The 20992-nt window shown below is 25.9% G+C and overlaps 2 protein-coding genes across 4 annotated transcripts; one reads left to right on the plus strand and one right to left on the minus strand.

Moving 5' to 3' along the window:
- Positions 1 to 1038: 1038 nt before the first annotated feature.
- Positions 1039 to 3808, plus strand: LOC112692980 (ATP synthase subunit e, mitochondrial). Its single transcript, XM_025567825.1, has 3 exons — positions 1039 to 1227; positions 2339 to 2495; positions 3718 to 3808. The coding sequence occupies exons 1-3, from the start codon at positions 1180 to 1182 to the stop codon at positions 3765 to 3767; spliced, it is 255 nt and encodes an 84-aa protein (XP_025423610.1). The 5' UTR covers positions 1039 to 1179; the 3' UTR covers positions 3768 to 3808.
- Positions 3809 to 4363: 555 nt separating this feature from the next.
- Positions 4364 to 20992, minus strand: LOC112692949 (tyrosine-protein phosphatase non-receptor type 4-like). 3 transcript variants are annotated; one of them, XM_025567778.1, is made up of 18 exons: positions 16433 to 16530; positions 15317 to 15500; positions 15122 to 15250; positions 15012 to 15054; positions 12796 to 12963; positions 12602 to 12722; positions 12454 to 12541; positions 11712 to 11864; positions 11387 to 11646; positions 10834 to 10995; positions 10604 to 10757; positions 9859 to 10026; positions 9600 to 9720; positions 6648 to 6899; positions 6372 to 6485; positions 6062 to 6297; positions 5058 to 5342; positions 4364 to 4729 (listed from the first exon to the last, which is right to left on the minus strand). In XM_025567778.1, the coding sequence occupies exons 2-18, from the start codon at positions 15467 to 15469 to the stop codon at positions 4643 to 4645; spliced, it is 2694 nt and encodes an 897-aa protein (XP_025423563.1). In that variant the 5' UTR covers positions 15470 to 15500; positions 16433 to 16530; the 3' UTR covers positions 4364 to 4642. The 3 variants fall into 3 exon arrangements, with proteins under 3 accessions (XP_025423563.1, XP_025423564.1, XP_025423562.1); XM_025567779.1 differs by lacking the exon at positions 16433 to 16530 and adding an exon at positions 15685 to 15759; XM_025567777.1 differs by lacking the exon at positions 16433 to 16530 and adding an exon at positions 20266 to 20992 and having other exon boundaries at positions 4365 to 4729.

Consider the following 20992-nt stretch of genomic DNA (forward strand, 5'->3'; position numbering starts at 1 on the left):
ATCAACGCCGGAAAAAGATAACGATACGGAAACGCAATGTGATCGGTCAACAGACATTTTTATTTATTCTCCTCGGTGTAGGTACATTATAATAGTTATTGTATTATTTTTTTTTTTGTCTCGTAAGTCGTCGAATATTATTATTAGTTTCACGTACGATTCGTCCCCGGACGTAAAATTGTAGTTTGTAATTTTTTTAATACATATGTAATCTATTATCGACTACTAGAGTTTGATATTTTTAACCGTCTTAGGCCGCGCGCACATTGTGTACGAATTTGTTTCGTATGAAAACGTACGAATACTGGTCGTACGAATTGATTGCGCACATTGAATACGTTTTTTTCCGTAAATTTTATTTAATTTATTCATTTATCCATTGCCGGCGTACGAACGTTAATGAAATCCGGACAAGTTCGGATTGTTTTCGTACGTCAAAGTTACACGTACGTATACGTACGAACAAATCGCACCAAGTCTGCACGCTCACATAGTATTTGGTAGATCGGGATCGTTCGTGCGTGTACGTACAAGTTCGCACGAATCAAATTCGTACGAAAACGCATTCAATGTGCGCGCGACCTTACTCTTATGCGTTCAAGACTCATGACTGAACGCAAATCATTAGAACAAAATTATAGGAAAGGGTATTCGATTCTTGGTCCACGATAGGACGGGATCTTAAAATTTTCCCTGAGCGTAAAAATGCCTAGTTCCGCTTCTGCACTTCGATACATTGTAAAATGTACTTACTCTCCGTGTCGACTGCACCCGATTTTCCCGGTAGAAATTTCTGACCCAGTCCGGCCCTGTCTAAAGAGACACAGTACACCGGAACGTGTATCTGCACAGCGATCGATGACCGATGCTAAAGGCGATGATGATGATCAGACAACCAGCGCAAAGGCATCAGCGACAAAGATAATTATTATTATGATCATTGAAATGGCGGGCGCCGTTGTTCGCGGCACACCAGTGTAACATTTGACCGTCAGGTTGGCACCACCAGCCGTAAAAATAATATGTTCCGCTATCGTTTTTATCAGACCAGAGTTTTTTCTCATTGCTCTGTACCGCACGTACATCGACGATTAACCCTTACGCCCTCGACAGTACTTTCCTCGGTCGACGATACCCGTTTACAGTTGACTACCGTCTTCGATCCGTACATTATTCACGATGGTGAGAGAATTCAAAGCCCCCGTCAATGTTTCGCCGCTCATCAGGGTAAGTGGCCCCAGCGAATTGTTCCTGAACGGGTTACGTCACCGCCGCCTGCAGTTTCCCCGGTGCCCGCGACCGTCATGTCGTGGGGCCGTACGTTTAATAAAACCATGCTTTCCGTGTCCGCCCGGCACGTCCAACCATCCGGGTCGGCATCGCGGCCGGTTCCTCGAAATTCTCGTCCTTTTTAGAACGCGTTACATAAAATGATAACGACGCTGTCGTTCGCGTGTAAATATCTACTTTTCATAACTTTGTTCGACGGGTTTTTTCCGCGTCAAAAACAACAGATCGGTCGAAAAAATTATACGATGTTGCTAAATTAAAAATACGGAAATCGGTTTACATTCTACGTATATATCTTTGGAAATTGAACAGTCGTCGCTGTTAAAGAGCTTCCATCGGTTTATAATGAATCATAAATTAAAGTTTCACACTATTTTATTGTGTTTAATATTATTTTAATGTTTGAACTAGAAATAAATATAAATATTATATACATTTTAATATTCTGTTATATATATTCTATATAGGTCATTTAAAAATGTTTTTTTTCTTTTTTTTTTTATCAAATTATTGAGTAAGTTCAACTAATTGTTTAAAGTATTAATGAATATTATTGATAATACTATGATATAAATGTAATATTTATATGTGTACATTATAATCTTCAGAGAATTTGAGAATATTTATAACATTTTGATATATATATATATATATATATATATATTTGGTTTTTAATGTCAAGTGAAGGTCGATGATCTTACAAACTTTCATTTTATCTTAATATGATATTTAAGTTATAACAACTATTTTTGCAGTGTTTAACCATTTTATGTTTATTATCTAACTAAATATTTCATTAACTACCATTAAAATACAATAGTTATATGAGTTGTAAGATTATTTTTTATTCAAGTAATTTAATTAAAAATTTCAATATTTTGAATTATTTAGATAGTTTAATTAAAGAACCTATTAGGTTAGATATTATAAAAAATATTATTTGAATGAAAAATAAAGTTATTTTTATTAGTACACATTTTTATGAATATGTATAATGCACATTTTATTTGCCCTAAGCAATATATTTTTTTTTCTTATTATTATTTAGTTTTCCCGATGGAGTTTTCTGTTGTTGGGTGCAACTTATGGAGTTACAAGACATAGTTATCTCCAAAAGAAAGAAGATAAAACCAGAGATCATCGTCTACAAATAAAAGCTGAAAGGGAAGCTTTGATTGCAGCAGAAAAGAAGAAACTTCGCGATGGTAATATATTTTTATTTTTTTTTACTCTATGAATATAAGAACTTACAGTTAAAATAATTTATTTCTAATAAAATAAGCTAGCTAATAAATTAATATTTGATATTTATATGTATATTGTAAAACATTTATCTGTATTAAACAAAAAGTCTTAATAAAAAATGTATAAATATTTATATTTTATTGGGTTATTTACTAAGTTTATTTTATTTAAAATTTAAATATTTAGTGAATCATTCAATGTATAATTCAATATCAACTTAAAATAAATGTATAAAATAGTTTCATGATAAACTGCAGTATAGGTTAGTTTCTTTTTTAATAAAGCAATAAATGTATGTTATTGTATTGTATTTATACTGTCTACTTTTAGTTCATACTTATTATCATAGTTTGGGACTTCTAACAATATTAAGCACTAAAATATCTACTAATTTATTTATTATTTATAATTATTAATTAGTATCACTTACATTAAATATTACTCAATTTCTTGAAATAGGTGCTTTCCCAGTTTTTTAATTTTATTAAAAATTATTAAATAACTTTACTATTATTGACCAGCCAGCTGTCCGAAGTATGTTCATTGGGAATTCTTTAGTTTTATATGAACGTTTTATAATTAGATTGTGCTTTACAACTAATAGGAGTCATCATATTTTCTAAGAATACAATAATTTTTCCTCCAAAAAAATTATAAAAACTGTGGGTTATATTGTAAATAGATACGTATAATTACATTAATATTTTATTTTTTCGATTGGTTAAAATTTGTACAATTTTAATTTTTTAAATTTGAATCATTTGTTAAAATATGCTGAATAAGCAGTAGCACTTTCCTGTAAAATCTATGAAATATATAAAATTTGCAGATTTAAATTTCAGATTTGAACTCATGGCATTGACAAATTAATTTATTTCATACACTACTATATTTTATAATAAATTAAAAAGTATGCAGAATAAGTAGAAGAAAATAAAAAGTATGCTTAAGTCTCAAACCCTGCTCATTATAATATAATCATAAGTCAAACACTGGAAATAAAATAAAATATTTTAATATAATTTAATTTCAATTAATAATACAAAAAAAAAATGTTTGATTAATTAATTTTATGTTATAAATATAGTTTTTTAGAATAATTATTTTTAAGTTTATACATCAGTAATGAGTTACTGATTTTTTTTGATTTTAAAATACTTATTTTAATTTTTTTTTTTTCAGAGGAAGAAAAAAATTTGGACCTTATGTTTAATCCACCTAAGACTACATAAAAACATCAGTTAATTAAACTAACATAATAATTATTTTGATATTTTGTGTTTCATTCATCCACAACAACAAATATGAATTTCTCAATATAGTACATGTGTCCAATTTAATTGTAGGTAGTGTAAAACATAATAATTTAAATTGCTGATAAAGGTCTTATTGTGTAGGTAAAATTAATTCATGCATTACTTTTTCTGTATAAAATAAACTTTTAAACTAGATGAACTTGTTTTTTGTTTTTTTTTTATATAATTATTTATTATTTTCCTAAATTATTTTATGATTGAACATTGCTTTTACCAGAATGTGTCTCACATCCCAAATCTGTAATGAACTTTGATGAAAGTTCTTTTTTATATTTATTTGTATTAAATTGAGGTAATTATAATGTAACTATAAACTTTTAAAACACTGCTAACGTAAGTTTTATAAACATTAATTTGTAGTTTATAAACAAATACCAATTTATAAGAATTTTCCTAAGAAATAATCAATACATTTTAGGCATTCACAACATTTTTAATTAATAAATTGCAAACAAAGTAGTTTAACACATTAAGGATACATATTTGGGATACAATAATTAGATTAATTTTCTTTATACATTAACACAATTTTATAGATTATAGATAATAGTTAGTGAAAAGCATAGGTACAAATACAAAAAAAAGTTAATTTTATGAGAGTTTTAAAACAATAAATATAATAACATTTTCATAGTAAATAGTCATATTGTACATGAATAATAGTGATTTAACATTTTATATTTTTCAAACGTATAAAAGTCAAAAAAAAAAAAAAGAAGCAAATTAAGTAAAAATAATTAATTTAATATAATTCAAAAAATAACTGCAACTATTTCGTTTACCAAATATTTTTATTGTTGACTATATTCTGGCAATGGTTTTACAATACCCTGGGTAAACGCATAATGTATACAACTGCATACAAATTTATATTGATTCTAAAAAAAAAAAAAAAATGATTTAAGTAATGAAAATGTTTAACATATTAACATATGTAGCAAAACATTAAATGAAGGAAAAAAATATTATAAAGTGAGTTTACATAGAAATATGTTAACTTAATTGTCAGTTACTATGTATTTGTTTATATTGATAACATGTTATTATTTCTGTAAATCATACTTCAGTATGGGTTTTAGACTCATGTTATTAACAATTATATTAATAGTCAATAGGTACTAATAAAATAAAACATTACCAAAGTTACATTACACTACATAGAAATATGACTTTTATATAATTTCATTATATAAAATGATAACTTACAGAAGTTTGCACCATCATAGCTCGTTGATCACGCATTTGTCGGACAATTTCTAAAGGATAAACAGGTTGGCCTGCTTCTAGTAAGCATAATGCAGTCTCTAATAAAATTATGACACCAGTACGTCCAATACCTGCTGAACAATGTATAACGACAGGTTCAACCACTCCAATACGTTCTTTACGAACAGCTTCTACCAAATTTAATAAACGATCAGAATCGTCTGGTACACCGTGGTCAGGCCACAGACTATATTGAAGTTGTGTTACTGATCTAGTTTCTTCTTTCTATAAAATATAATTAAACTTTACTTAACTGTATAAAATAATATATTATCTAAATATTGTTTACATATACTGCAACATAATAAATTATATATATATATATATATACATTAGACACGTAACTAATGTCAAATTTCATATTCTGGAGGAAAATATAATACTCAAAGCATATATTAGGTATTTAAAAAAGCAATTAAAATTTTTATTTTTTATAGCCTAATTTTTTTTTCTAGTTCAAATAATGATTATGTTTAAGTACCACCAACCAATCCAAACCAATCACTAACTAATAAAAATATTCTTAGATATTTACCTGTTTAATATACCTACCCGAGATCAACCCCAAAGATCTACTATTAATTATATCTTTTATGTACAAACGTACAATAAACGACATTAATTTTAACACATTTATTAACTATATCTACGTAAAAACTAGAATAAAAATTACTGATAGAAGGTTAGTGTAAGTCACTGAATGACAGACTTAGTACACAACTAACTGGCTCTATAGTGCAGTAGCTAATCGCCATCAATCATAGGTAGATTAGAATAAGAACACTTATAATTGTTGAACTTAGATTTTTTATTTTTGATAATGCACATTAAAAAAATCATGAATATGATATTGGATGGTCGAATAGCACTTTATTTTTTAGTAAATTTCTAAGGAAATACATTAAATTATACACCATTGCGGTATAAAAGACTGGAATACTTACAGCTATATCAGTTAATTCTATTTGTCGGTATACAATAATATTGGAAGTATCAGTCTCCTCAGATACTGTTTTGATAGATATATTGCTATTAATTTCTAATGACTCATTAACTGGAGGCCAATATTTAGCACATTTCTGTCGACCTTTTTCAACAAGTGCAGTGACCATAACAATTAAGGTGCTACGAGATTCTAATACCATTTGCCAAAAATCACCAATCGTGGTTTGAAGTGGTCCTATGTAGCATTTAACAAAAAATATAATGTATAGATATAAATAATTAATTTATCTAATCATTAATAATATAAACCTTGTGTTGCTATGTATCTGTTTATGATTCCTGAACCAGGTATTTCCATATTAACATGATTGGCATTTATATAGTCATTTTCTTGATCTTTGAGAATAAATCGAGTACTATCATCTGTAAATATTTAAATACACATAGTATTAAATTTATATACAATAAATTGTAAAATATTTTATGAATACAATTAATTTTTATCTAGTTTATCATGAGTTTTCATAATATTTTTTGTACGCAATACTGATTAAATGTATATGTACTCGTTTATGATATACTTACAAGGAGCTATATCACGGTATCTATTTTTATGTATATTTTGTGTTGTTCTTGCTGCATCCATGGGAGTTTCTGGTTTATGCCTATACAACTGTTCAAACTGTGTTAACAATGATCCACTTGCTAAACCATCCCCGAGTAATAATATTGATTGAATTAATGGATCAGATGACATAATACTTGGTGGGGATTCTGGTATATATTGAAATAAAGGTTCTTCTTCTTTTTCTTTTAAACAGTCATCATCTTCATTACCTATACACATAATTTAATAACATTAATATTTTACTACTGTATTAGACTACATGCAATAACACATTAATATTTCATAAAAATATGTTGAAATTTATAAAAATTAAAAGTCACAAAAGTAAAACAGAATTTCATTCAATATTTTTTTGATATAGTTGATTATTTAGATTTATATGTTTCATTTAGTTATAAATTGTTTAAATCTTCTCCGATTAATATTTACTATATTATTATGCTATTTGCTATGGTTACTAAATGCTGTTAGTAAAGAAATGCTTATACTTATAAAAGTAGATACAATATAGTGAACTAATGTTCAAAAGATAAAATAATATTTTGTATACAAATTAAATTTTTAGTAAATAACATAGTTGATTTACCTTATTTAATTAATAAAACATTAATAGTTAATAATATTTAATAAAAAGACTAAAGAGACTTCAAAAAACAATTTTTAGTAAAAGATCATAATTAAGTTTAAGTTTCTTAAGTCAAATGAAATACATATTTAGTAGGAGAACCAAATTTCTTAATGAGGTACCTGGCCATTAATTTAGGGTTGCCATAAATTTATAAGGCGAAGCCGGGACAAAACAAACATATTATTGAATAGTATACTTATTACATAACTTAATATATGGAGTGGACCATTAATGACCGGCAATATAATATTTAAAAATATTTATGTAAAATAAAATATATAATATATTTATGTGTAAATAACAAATTATGTTATTATTATATATTGTTAATCGATTACGATTAAAAATGTACTCTGAGATAAAATCGTTGAAATTAAAATTTAAACAATTCTACATTTCCTCTAAACGCTTATAAGGTTTCTAAGGTGCGACAGGTCGCTACGACAAGTCATCAACATCTGTTTGTATGAAAATATTATTCATTGGTTGGCAAGACGCGATAAGTCACAGCAACCTAACTTTGAGTCATCGCGACCGACAACTAATGCTCCGAGAGCAGTACCTTGCGACATGTCGCCGCGAAACATTACAACGACTATTGAACGTTTGTAGATATAATGGCGTCAACACTGATATTCTCGGCATCGGAAGACGAAATTCTAATTCGTGAAGTCCAGAATAATACACTTTTTTACAATATTGGAAATCCAAATTATAAAAATATTATTCAAAATGATGACATTTGATCATCATTAATTATTCTCTATCCCGATATATAAATAATGAATTTATAGGTTTTCTAATGTTTGGTGATGAGGTAACTAAAATTTGTTGTTGTTGTTCTTCTTCTAATAATAATAATAGTGTAAGAAAAATATTATTATTATTTAAAATAAATCTATTCGTTGTGATATGATATTATATTATATTATATGAAAAATACGTGTGCACTTGAACAAGTTTAAAAACGGATGCTGACCGAATACCAGTTGTGTCGCGTCTTGGAAACCACTTTATCCAAAAAGCGTCGCGACGACTTGTCGCCGCGACATGTCATACCTTAGAAACCGTAACTTAAGTCGGGACATGTAGACGTCCCGAAAATATTTTTCGGAACACCGGAACACGATGTCCAAAACCGGTGACAATCCCGGTTTCCGGGACGTATGGTAACCCTACTTTGATTTAAAGTAAAATTAAAAAAAAATTTAAGTGTAATTAAAGAAAATTTCAAGTGTCTATAATCAGAAAAAATATTATGAAAATATTTCAAAGATAATGAAATGTCTATAAAACGTTAATATAAGTTATCCAATGGTATCGTGTGAGACAAAATTAGGCGATACCGAGTTCAAAAGTTATTTGTAATTATTTCTTAATCATTTGGAAAACTGTTGAGGTATTCCAAAAATAACTTTCTTTATTAGACATCATTTTTATTGGAAATCTCCCATGAATGTGATGATCTGATCAATCCTTGACGGAATCGTGTACACACACACACACAATATAAATAAAAACACAAACCTAAATTTATTCAAGTTTATTTTAATGTAGCCCACTAGCCCCCCTCCCTATATACGCCACTGGAAGACGGTATTATTGTATCTAGTAAATAATCCATATTCAGTACTATAGTGTCAAATTATGACACTTAGACATGTAGTATAGTATATAATAATATATATTATACTATACTCATATAGCAGGGATGGGCAACTCAATGTTACTAGAGGGTCAATTTTTAGAAAATTAAAATCCAGCTGGTCAAAGAATAGGAAAAAAGTCATTTAAAATATGAATTTTAATTAGCATTTATATACACCGAAATAATAAATTCAACACACATGACAGCACGACAAGATATTTTAAAATTGTATTATGTAATTTAAAAATATTGCACGGACCAGATAATAAAGGCTCTACATACTCGTATTATATTATATTATTATTTTTATTTTTTTAGTTCAATTATAGAGCTCTACACAAAAATATAAAGGTCGTATCAAATGTACTTTGTACTACATAAACTTTAAAGATTATCTTATGATTACTTGTGTCGTACTGCCGTGTTAGTTTTTCTATGTTTACCCCAAAAAAAAAATGAACGAAAATTATTCAACTATGTTTGAAAATCATCCAAATAATAATTTACTCGAATAAAATTTTATCTAAATAATCATCTAAGTAAAATGTTATTCAAATAACGCACTGATGATATTATAACCAATAGCTAGACGAAAATTAAAATTGATGACTTATAGATTATAATAATATATACCTTTTTGTTGTACTGTTAAAACCAATTTACCATCATGTTCTAGATCACGAGCAGCTCGAATTAAATTTACAACATCATCATGAGCCATCTCACTTACTTCTTGTCCATTTATCATTAATACCTAAATAATTTAAATTAATATAATAAATATAATTTTATGAGTATGAGCATTATTTTATTTTGCATTAAAAAAAAAAATCCGAAATAACTACATCAAATGTTTAAAACGCTATTATTCAAATTTTCATTTGCTACCAACCTGATCACCTTCACAAAGTTTAGGTTGCGCTTTATAAGCTGATGTATTAGGAACAACTCGAGACACAACAATAGGTAAACCTAAATCGGAGCCACCTCTTACATTAAAACCAAATCTTCCTTGCTTATCAGCATTCATATGAATACAAACAACATTGTTTTCACCACCCTAAAAAACATCAATACAAGTTTAATAAGGCTGTTCTTCAATATGAATAAAATACTAATTAACTTTATATATATTTAAAATTTAAAATGACATTATTATTATGTTTTATTAGAGTTTAACTCACGAGTTTGAAAGGGAATAAGAAATACATTTGAGATATCAAAAATAATAAAAGTAATTATGACGTTTACTAAATAAGATTATTTTTGAATCATATTAATTAATACATTGATATGTATACACAAGTATTTAAAATATTTGTAAAATTATAAATATTTAAAATTAATAATTTCTAAACCTAATAATTGTGTTTTATAAATCATTTTTAATTTAGTTATGTTTTATAAATTTGTTTGAGTTTTACATTATCAATAACATAATATTCTATTTATTAAATTATATAATGTTTTTATTGATAAAATTATACATACAAATAGTATCAAAAGACTAATATTCCAACTGTAAATGTAACTTAAGAACTACAAGCTGTTTTTTTTTTTTTTTATTATTATTTTAGTGTTCTTATAAATTAAGCTGTAAATTATATAATATAATTCATATGTACAAATGAGATTACCAAAGAAGATTCTGTATCATAGGCTGGAATATCATAAATACTACTAGACATATCATCATCTACATAATTTGTCATAGATCTACCAGTTGCTGGTAATCCGGTACCACTACTACTGCTACTTAGACGAACAACTGATGATATAAATCCACCTTCACTAAAAAAAAAAAAATTTAATTAATAATAAATAAATATTAAAATATTAATTATCTTTTTAAACAATTTTTACTTACTCGTCTGAAGTTGGACCCCAAGCAGGTCTTGGTTCTTTTTCAAATGATTTTATTTTGTTATCATGTGATCCCCTAGGACCTATTGATTTACTAATAGACTTTGAGTTTTTATTTTCAGTATTATTGTTAACTGTTTGCTTAGAACTGAATTTACTTTTGAATCTAAAAAGCAGATATTAATTTTTTTAAGGATGTATACATATTAAAACTAAATTATTTGAAAAAGCTTTTAAAACTCAACTCAACAATAAAACATAATTGTTAAAAGTTGAAGGAAGTACATTATTGTTTGAGTATGTGCTCTTTTAAAGAAACTTTATTGATAAACATCTGAACACTTCAAATTTTTGTTTAATATTCATTAACACTAAATCTTTTTACAGTCAAATATTATGAAATAAAGTCAAACGGCTCAATACTCACCATAATAATTATTAACCTTATACATCAGAAATTATTTTTATGTTTTTTTTTTTTATAAAACCATTGGTTAAATAACCAAAACTTTCCGTTAGTATTATAAAATTTGAACAGTGTATTATTTAAATATTACCTTAGAAAGGTTCGGTGGGGTCGTGGTTGTGATATACGACTTTCTTCAATCGTTTGTATTTCGGTTCGGCCAGAATAAGAAAACCTTGAACCCAGTAAAAACGGTGCTGGAAATAATCGCCTAAAACCTCTATTATTTGATTGACATATTGGTTGATTTAATCGAAAAAAAGAATGATGTTCTACACAAGTTTTCCATAAATTTTTGGATGAACGATAAGTCATCATGTTGAATCCCAATACTGTATCATAATCTTCTGACTGTAAATATTTTGATTTTTAAACAGAAACATGATAATAGTACTAAATAAATTTGATTTCCTTACCATTTCTCTTCGTAATTGAACAAAAAAATGTCTACGTTTAAATGATATTTTTACAATTTTGGCCCATGATAACGTATTTATTCGAATATTATTTTGAAATACAACCAAACCATTACATGTAACACCAATATCTAATTCTTTATCAGAAGAGTCCTAAAATATAATAAAATATTACTACTTATTATCTTATGTTTGCGAATAACTAATAATTCACTCTAAGTGGTACGTTTTTACTTTGTAAATAATATTTAAGCTAACTTATCTACTAGTTTCTAACTGTCAAATGTATTACAGCTGATTGCCAAGCTATGAAATTCAATAAATCTACGCCTAACACAGAATTATTAAGTTATTTTATATATCTATTGCAGTCTGACACTTAAAACATTATAATTATTTTTTAATTGAAAATAAAACTGAATAGGTAAAAAAGTACTATAAACATGATATTTTTAACACTAGATTTATGAACAGTCTTCTGAAATATTGCCATGAAATATTTATGTTAGCAGAAAAGTTATGTTGTAAATAGCTCTAATATTTTGCTATAAATAGTAAATGATTACATGCCAATTTATATTTATAGAATTACAATAAAAATATATTGGATTTAAAATAAACAAATAATGTAAATACGAAATGAAAATGTATACCTATTTTAAAAAATTTGTCTTTTATGAATAACATTTGACCAATATAAGTATAAAAGGAACTAAATAGCTAGTTTATAAGAAAAACTTACTTTTGCTTTGTGTAAATCAACACCATACATATCTAATCTCTTTGCATGATCTAGGAAGTTGAATTCAGCATCTGCAGGAGATTGACCCCTATTCAATTAAAAATAAATTAAAGACATTTTTGATTATGAGCATTTCCATACAAATTACTTATGTAATTTATGTAGTTCGAAAATTTGATTTTCCAATTGTTCTGTTTGACCTGGTATAAGAACCATACCAGATAGATATCCAGGTTTATGTTCTTCGGGGTGATAATCTCCAAGTTCAGCTACAATATTAAATTTGTATTAGGTTATTTGACTTATTAATTAACTATTCTTTGTTTGGAAAAACACAATTACATTGAACCATGTAGCTAGCAAGGAGACAAGCTGTACTTGGAGACACGAAAAGTTTTCCATTTAATATATCTTTTCGTAGTTGTAAATACAAATGGTAACGTGTATATTCTTCTTGAAGTTTACTTGGATCAGATACATAAAATTTAACACGAAAATAAAAAAAACCACCTGAAATCATAACATTTTAGTTTAGTTTAAATTCACAGTTTAAAACCCTAATCTATAACATACTATATAATTAAAAGTACAATTGTATATATATATATATAAACAGCGAGTGTAAAAAGTAATCACACATTCAATGTTTTTAAATAAATATACATTTTTCTCAATAATATTTTATTTTAATCTAAAAACTATTACTTACATATTACTGTCTTGTGATTTTTATTTAAAAAATGTATTACAAAACAAAAAAACTATAAAAAAAAAATAATATTAATAATAATAAATATAACAAAAATATTCTATATATCAAAATTAATGTTAGTAAGTCTCTTATGTTTTCCTAAACTACAAACTAATTTTGAATATATTAGGTATAGAGACAGATAAGACCTCGGAGAAGGACATAGACTACTTTTTGTCACGAAAAAGAAGGAAAGGGAAACATTAGTAGACCTGATAAGGCCCGAACGAACAGTTATTGTTTTGTTATTGCTATAACAATCGAAAAAACAGAAAGAAATTTCACTGTCACACATCTCAGTGCTCCTAGAAAATGGTGAACGTTTATTTTACTAAAAATAATTTTCAAGACTATCTTTTCCTCCAAAAACGACACTCACCACTGTATCTGTATGTCGAAATACCGATGTATTACACTTGGAATACAACATGGAGAGAATGGAAACGCCGAACTCAAGAAAACAGTTGAGGGAGGAATTGGTTTACTGACACTTTTATTTTCATATCAGTAACAATTATCTGTACTACCAAAAACGTTTTAAAATGTATAAGTATTATTTGCTGGCTTTTCATTTTAAGATTACTATTTTATAAGAAACATATTGAAAGAGAACTTAAATCACAGTAAGAACCAACATGACCAACACGAAAGATGATACAATCCACCAACAATTATTGAAGTGGCGATCGTTATTATTGGCGAAGAATCTAACTTACATGATATAATTCTTAATCCATTAAAAATTAAGTTTTGGCAGACTGTTCCGTACGAAACAGGGTAATTCAACTAGTAAATATTTAATATATTAATGTTTAGGATCCTTCTCTGTGTAAAAACAAAACTATCTTTGATGCCCATTCTTTTAGCATTGGCTATAAGATGTGTCTTCATAATATTTAAATAAATGTCTTGATTCATAATGCCGTCAATAAAATGCACATTTCTGAGACTCTGGGCACTCATACAGCCTCAAACTATTACGAATCCTCCTCTGTTTTTATCTAAAGGTTGTAAATTTTTTGATTCCATCTCTGCATTCACTTTTCTTCATTCTTCCATCCAAGCCAAAAGTATTAAATTTACTTTCGTCTGTAAATAATACTTTGTTTCAATTACTAACAGAATGATAAAAGCTGTCTCTTGCAAAAACAAATTTCTTTTTTCTATTTTTTTTTTCTAAAAACATTTTTTACGAGCTATTCGACTATGGTAATCACTGTTCTTCAAACAATTTCTAATTGTATTTCAAGTACATATTCCAGAAAAATATGCAAGATCTGGTGCTATTTTAGGAGTGCTAATTTTTATTAGATCTATCTTGACTTTTCGTGTGACTAAAAATTTATTATGGTCTAAAAGTGTTTTTGGCCGACCAAGCCGTCGCTTTTTAATAACATTACTATGGATAAACTGGCTTTTCCGTCACTAAAATTGAAATGTACGAATATTTAAATTTATATAATCTAATATATTATTATTATTATTATTATAACTAATGTCGTATTTTTTTTAAAAAAAATATTTAAAAATCATAAGTGAATAATATGCAAGTGTAAGTTTATAGATGAAAATAAAATATTATTGAGAAAAAATTATATTTATTTAATAATATGAAATAAAGCAAAATTCAAGTATTTAATATAAATTAAGTACTTTATTTTTATCACATTTTTAAAATCGACAGTTAAATATTTAATATATATTCATTATACAAAAATTATCTATCGTGTATATTAACATATATATCAAAATAATTTAATAGGAAAAAATAATTTTAAAAATGCTATAGTTAACTATATTCATTTACCTCTCATTTGGTTTTTAATACTTTTTTGGGGATTCAGCCATCTCTAAAATGATTAAAAATATATATATTATACAATATTCAATAAAATTAACAAACGATAAAAAACAAACCAATATATCTGTATTTGCTGCAGATGGAGTTAGTCCATTTTCAGTAAATTGTAAACCGAAATATTCTTTTTCGATTAATTCTAAATGTTGAAATACTGCTTCTAATAATACTTGGCCTTTGGCACGTTTCTACATAATTAATTTCATTAAATACAAGTTTAATAAATATATAAGATAAATAAATATTTCACTTACATCAAGTTTAAAACAATGTTGAGTGTCGTCAAGGAATATAACTGTAGCATTAATTGATTTCAAGCGACCTCGATCTACAGCTAATTCGGTAGCACGAACATTGTATGTGCCACTCGATCCAGCTAAGGTTCGTCTTGACACACCTTCTATCATTATATGTCATAAGTAATCCATATGAAATTTTCTAAAAATATACACACATCAATAATTCAAAATGAAAATGATCCCCATAGTCTACTACAGAAGTCTTAAAAATAATAAATAACTTAATTATAGCGGAAAAATATTTAAAAGATTTGATGATACACATCAATAATGCTAGAAATCAAATTGTCGAGACTAATTATAGTTACTAATAGTCAACTAACCTCTAATACATTCCTTAAATGTTTAGTTTGTGTTACCTATCTAATTTCTGTTTGTTTATGAATATAATATTGACTGAACTCAAATAGGCACCTATACAGTATATTATTTATCTCTCCGAATTGAATTAATTATAAATAAAAAACTTTAATTAAATAAATATGAATTTAAATATTTAATTTATAATAGAGTTTAAAAGAATTTCCTACCATGATTTGTTTTAATTATTTATTAACACGAAATGAAGAAAAAATATTCTGTAACTACAAATAGGATATATTTAGATTATACATATGACCAATATTATTTACAGATAATTTCAAATGATATAATATTTTTATTATTATAATATTAACTCTAGTTACATCAAATTCTGTAATGTTATACTGTAAATAAATTCATAGAAATTAAAAATTCTTAAATTTTATCAATAATTCTATAAATCTAATTAGACTCGGGTTTTCGTATATTTGTAAAATACAAATTTAGTTATAAAAATAATAAAATTATTTCTAAATTATGTAGTCTTAATAAAATCTTCTAAAGATACGTTATACAGGAATTATAAAAACGTGAATAAATATTTAACATTTAAGTTTGAAAAAAAAAATTAAATTATGAATTATTATTTTTGCTTATTGCAACAATATATATTAACAAATAATACAATCTAGAATAAAATAATTTTATTAGTATTCAAAATCTGAAATAGAAAATAAATTTTAGCATTAAAACCAGAGTTCTGTTTACTTTGGTCTTCATGCCACGAGCCATGGAGTATTTAGCTGTACAAAAATAAATTTCAAATAAGGTCTGCAATAGTTAAACTAAAAACTAAAAATAAAAATAACTTGTGAAAAAACATGGAAAATAATTAATTGCGACTGAGTGAATCGGGCTGTATTTACATTTTATTCAAATTTCTTTACATAATTTTATATTAATTTAATATAATGGCTTAATATTTGTCGATGCACTAGTCAGAAAAAGTTAGTAATACATTTGCGATATGAAAAAGAAGGAAAAAATCTATATCTTCTATTTGATAACCCCTAGGTTAGTTAGCAAGATTTCATCTTAATTGGTTTTAGATAAATACATATGTATATATATAATATAAAGATTATTAATATCAACTTCAAATAATATCAAGTACAAAAAATGCGATTTGTTATAAGGTTAGTGGGAGCGGATCAGCGAAGTCCTCCTTCAAGTATGCCAAAAGATAATTACAAATTTTTATCCAGAGGAAATTTAAAAAAAAAATCTATTGAATTATAGAATTTATGGAGCAAATAAAACTTCGACAATTTTAATTATATTAGTAAATAAATAATATCGATAACAAGTGGACATTAGTAAAGTTAATACTACATCTTTACTTTATCATTCTAATTTTCCAAGCAGTATTGTTCCATTTTTGAAATTTAATTAACTTTTAAATTATTAATTTCAAAAAAAATGCAAGCATATCATTTTTCAATTTTAATAACTTAAATAACTCATAATTAAAAATAATAACAAGGACATACACATTGTGTTTTTAGAACTAATGACTAATGATAGATAAACATAAAATATATTTTTTCATTGTCAGTTGATATCATAAACTTAAAAGTCGTATTGTAGTATCAATTTGCTCCTATCAATCATTCGTATAACTAAAAAACATTCTAAGAAAAATATTAGTACATCTCAGTATCATTATTCCCTTCTTATATTCACATTTAATAATTGATTAAACATGACAAAAGTATATAATAAGGCGATCATTTGTAATAGTCTAAAGCAATTAGTAAATTCAGCAAACTGTAAACAATACTATTTATATAACTATAAACGGTTTTTTGATAGAAAAATGACTTATCCGGTTGAAATTCTTCTCTTTTTTGTCCCAGTTTATAAAATAATAAGTAATGCTATAATAATTAGAAAAAAAGGTTGTTTTACCTTTGATTTAAGTCAATCTAAATATTATTAAATGTTTAAAATTCCGAATGAAATAATTATTCTTAATTTTTAGATAAAAATGTCATTGGCCTTAGACTAGGTAATTTTATATTTTATACTCTCGATATTGAACATTTAGTAACAAACAACTTAACTGAATACGACAATACATTGAATTAATGATCGAATTGTTTTACTTTAAAATTTTAACAATTACAATTTTTTATTAATACATTTATATATATATTTGTAATAAATAGTAATAATACATTTAGTGCAGAGGTATAATATTCAATACTATAATTACAGTTTAATCCATTATTATATATAGTAAACTGAAAAATGTAATATATCAAATGTTATTACGTATTTGTTCGGATTAATTGCAATATAAAAGTGCTTAGTGATATCCACACTATAAAGTGATGAAACAATAATAAATGTTGAAGTTAAAACAATAATTACATTCTAATTAATATTTAATATGAAGCCTGACATTTATTCGTAAAATTATACACTTGTACACCGAAATATATTAACAAAATAATCTTAATTTATTAAACTTATATTACAAATTAATAAATTAAGATTATTTTGTAACTTATATTATAAATACAAATTCATTCGTAAAATCCTCATAAAACAAAGTGTTACGATTAATTACTGTAAATTTTCAATTTGCCTTTAATTATTTTTCAAATGTAAAACATTTTTAGTTTAAAATTAAATTACTAACTAAAAAATATGTTCACTCTGAATATCCACGAGAAATATATTTACATACAAATTTACGATCCAAAAATGTAATAAACTTATCAATTACGATTACAAATACAACTGCAAAAATGAATATTGTATTTTTTACATATTTATTTTATCTATTTAATCGTCAATAAACATTAATTATTATTTTGACTTCCGCTTATTATGATTAAATAATGTGGCGGTGTGTTTAATAAAACAGATTATCTTTTACTTAAGTTATCTTTATTATATACATATTATACTCAATCACTTAATTTTCAATTAAGTAGCTATTTAATTCACTCGATTTTATATTAAATATTTAATAAGAAAATAATAATTTACTGAAGTAAAAAATTAGAATTACGTACCTCGTTAAGTATTATCTTACTACTAACGGATAACAGTGTAACACCAGTTATTTATTGACCATGTTCTAGACTAAGAATGGAATGTAGGTATAATTTTAAAATTTTTTTTTGTAAAAAAAATGCCGAGGGTAGTAAAAAATTGTATTAAGAAATAAAATTGAATACTTTTTGGTTAATTTTAGAAAACTTTTTATTTAATAGGTAGGTATTATTGAAAAAAAAAAAAAAACATTTATTTTAAACATAATTTTTAGTAGGTATAGAAATTTTGATATTTTAACAAAAAATTTTTGTAATGGAAAAATATTTTGATAAAATATACGAATACTACTGGAATTTTAATAAAAATTTGTGGTACTCATAATCATAATGTAATTAATAAAATTATTCTAATGATAAACGAAATAATTAAAATGGTGTTTATTTATTTTGTTTAGGTATAATAGTAACTATAATATTTTATTTTTACTTTCAAAACAATTTCCAAAATTTTAACTTGAGATTAAAAAAGTTATTATCGTATTTACGTAATTTAATATGTACTTACACGACGAAATATCAACATATTTAATTGGTATTTAAAGCTTTACGAATTTATTATTTAGAGTATATTTTTCTTAACTTGACTTTTTAAAATATTTTAATGCAATCTTTTTCGCGTAATATTTTAAATATAATTGAAAAATAATAATATAATTTTTCAATTTAAATAGTAGCTTAAATACATAATACAAAATAACTATGAAACAAAAACTGATCTGTCTTGTAATTGAAAACGTAATTATAAAAATTCAGAATTATATGATTTTGAGTATATGAATACCTTCACTATGCTATCCATATGTAACATATAAATGTGTTATTAATTGATTAAAAAACGACAATGGTCGATAGTTATTCGTCGCTATCTTACATAATATGTAAATATTTAAATTTACATGTAACAAGGATTTATTTGAAATAACCTTGAATGAAGATTAAATAAAAATATTTTAGGATGGTAATTTTTAAAAAAATTTGTTAAGATGAGATTGGATCAACTAAGGCATATCAAAATACTCATATTAAATTGTCAATTGTCATTTTTTTATTCGGTCAAACTAACGAGAATTATTACAATAAAATATAAATTGTACAAGAAAATATCCAGAATGAACTAATATTCATGAATTGTATTTTAATTAACAATCAACGAAAGACATTCTGTGGACACGTCAATAATTCTAAATTTCCAACAGACTGTTTTTGTTATTAAAATTGAATTTTTTATCAATCGAAATATTTATTAAAATATTTGATTTGTTCTTAATTTGTTCGTTTGTTATAATATTGAATATACGTGATTTCTAATGAAAATCAATTATATCCATAATACAATATTTTTAGCACAACAAACGACGCTGAAAAGATATTTTCAGCTAGGAGTTAGGACAAAACTAAAATAATAATAATAATAATAATAATAATAGTAATAATAATACATATTTATTTTAGAATCAATACTCATTTGTCACTAACCACATAAACATTGTTGTCGATTTTCGATTGAATGTACAACAGTGTTCATAGATCATGACTATGTCTAACGTCGAGGCTGTATTAGCAATAGTTTTTATTTTTTCTTTCTAATCAGACCACTGAAAGTAGCGTGAACCGAGTTTATGAGTCTGTGCGCAACACATCCTTTGAAATATTAATCGTTTTCGAAACGACATACTCTCATCTTTAATGCACCGCAGATCCGTTGAAAGCCATCGTCGTCCGTTTTGAAATCGACATCATAGAACACAAAAAAAAAATCCGCCAACAAGCAAGCAAGTAAACAACGAGCTAGTGATGTAAAAGAAACGGTACACGATTAATTTATTTAAAAAAAAAAAAAAAACAACAATCAAATGATGAACGAATTAAAAACAATAGTAAACAAATAGTTTTATATCACAAATATATCGTACGCGTTATCTAGTGATTTTTTTTTTTTTTACGTGAACGGCAAGACGAAAAGAGTGAGAGGGTGTGTGTGAGAGAGAACGCCCGAGAGTGGGGTGAACGCGAACGATGCTTCGTCGGTGGGATATCGGAAGCGAGAGGGAAACACGTTAAAATGGTTGACAAAAACGGGGCGTACGGCTGTTGATCACTACAGATAAAAACATTACACGGAACTGTTTTCGGCGGAACGTCTACGCAATGCACGGCCGGTACACGCGAGGACCGTGTGCCAATTGGTCGACGGCGATCAAAC

Source organism: Sipha flava, unplaced genomic scaffold, assembly GCF_003268045.1.
Source record: "Sipha flava isolate LNK unplaced genomic scaffold, YSA_version1 79_pilon_pilon, whole genome shotgun sequence".
NCBI lineage: Eukaryota > Metazoa > Arthropoda > Insecta > Hemiptera > Aphididae > Sipha > Sipha flava.

What these genes read in the sequence shown, in the direction of transcription:
- LOC112692980 (XM_025567825.1), top strand. Translation starts at nt 1,180, where the DNA reads ATGGTGAGAGAATTCAAAGCCCCCGTCAATGTTTCGCCGCTCATCAGG. An exon ending in ATGTTTCGCCGCTCATCAGG is followed by an intron (nt 1,228 to 2,338) that starts GTAAGTGGCCCC and finishes ATTATTATTTAG; the next exon opens with TTTTCCCGATGGAGTTTTCT. An exon ending in AAAGAAGAAACTTCGCGATG is followed by an intron (nt 2,496 to 3,717) that starts GTAATATATTTT and finishes TTTTTTTTTCAG; the next exon opens with AGGAAGAAAAAAATTTGGAC.
- LOC112692949 (XM_025567778.1), bottom strand. Translation starts at nt 15,469, where the DNA reads ATGATAGAAGGTGTGTCAAGACGAACCTTAGCTGGATCGAGTGGCACA. An exon ending in TGCTAGCTACATGGTTCAAT is followed by an intron (nt 12,723 to 12,795) that starts GTAATTGTGTTT and finishes TTAATATTGTAG; the next exon opens with CTGAACTTGGAGATTATCAC. An exon ending in TTGATTTACACAAAGCAAAA is followed by an intron (nt 11,865 to 12,453) that starts GTAAGTTTTTCT and finishes ATTATATTTTAG; the next exon opens with GACTCTTCTGATAAAGAATT.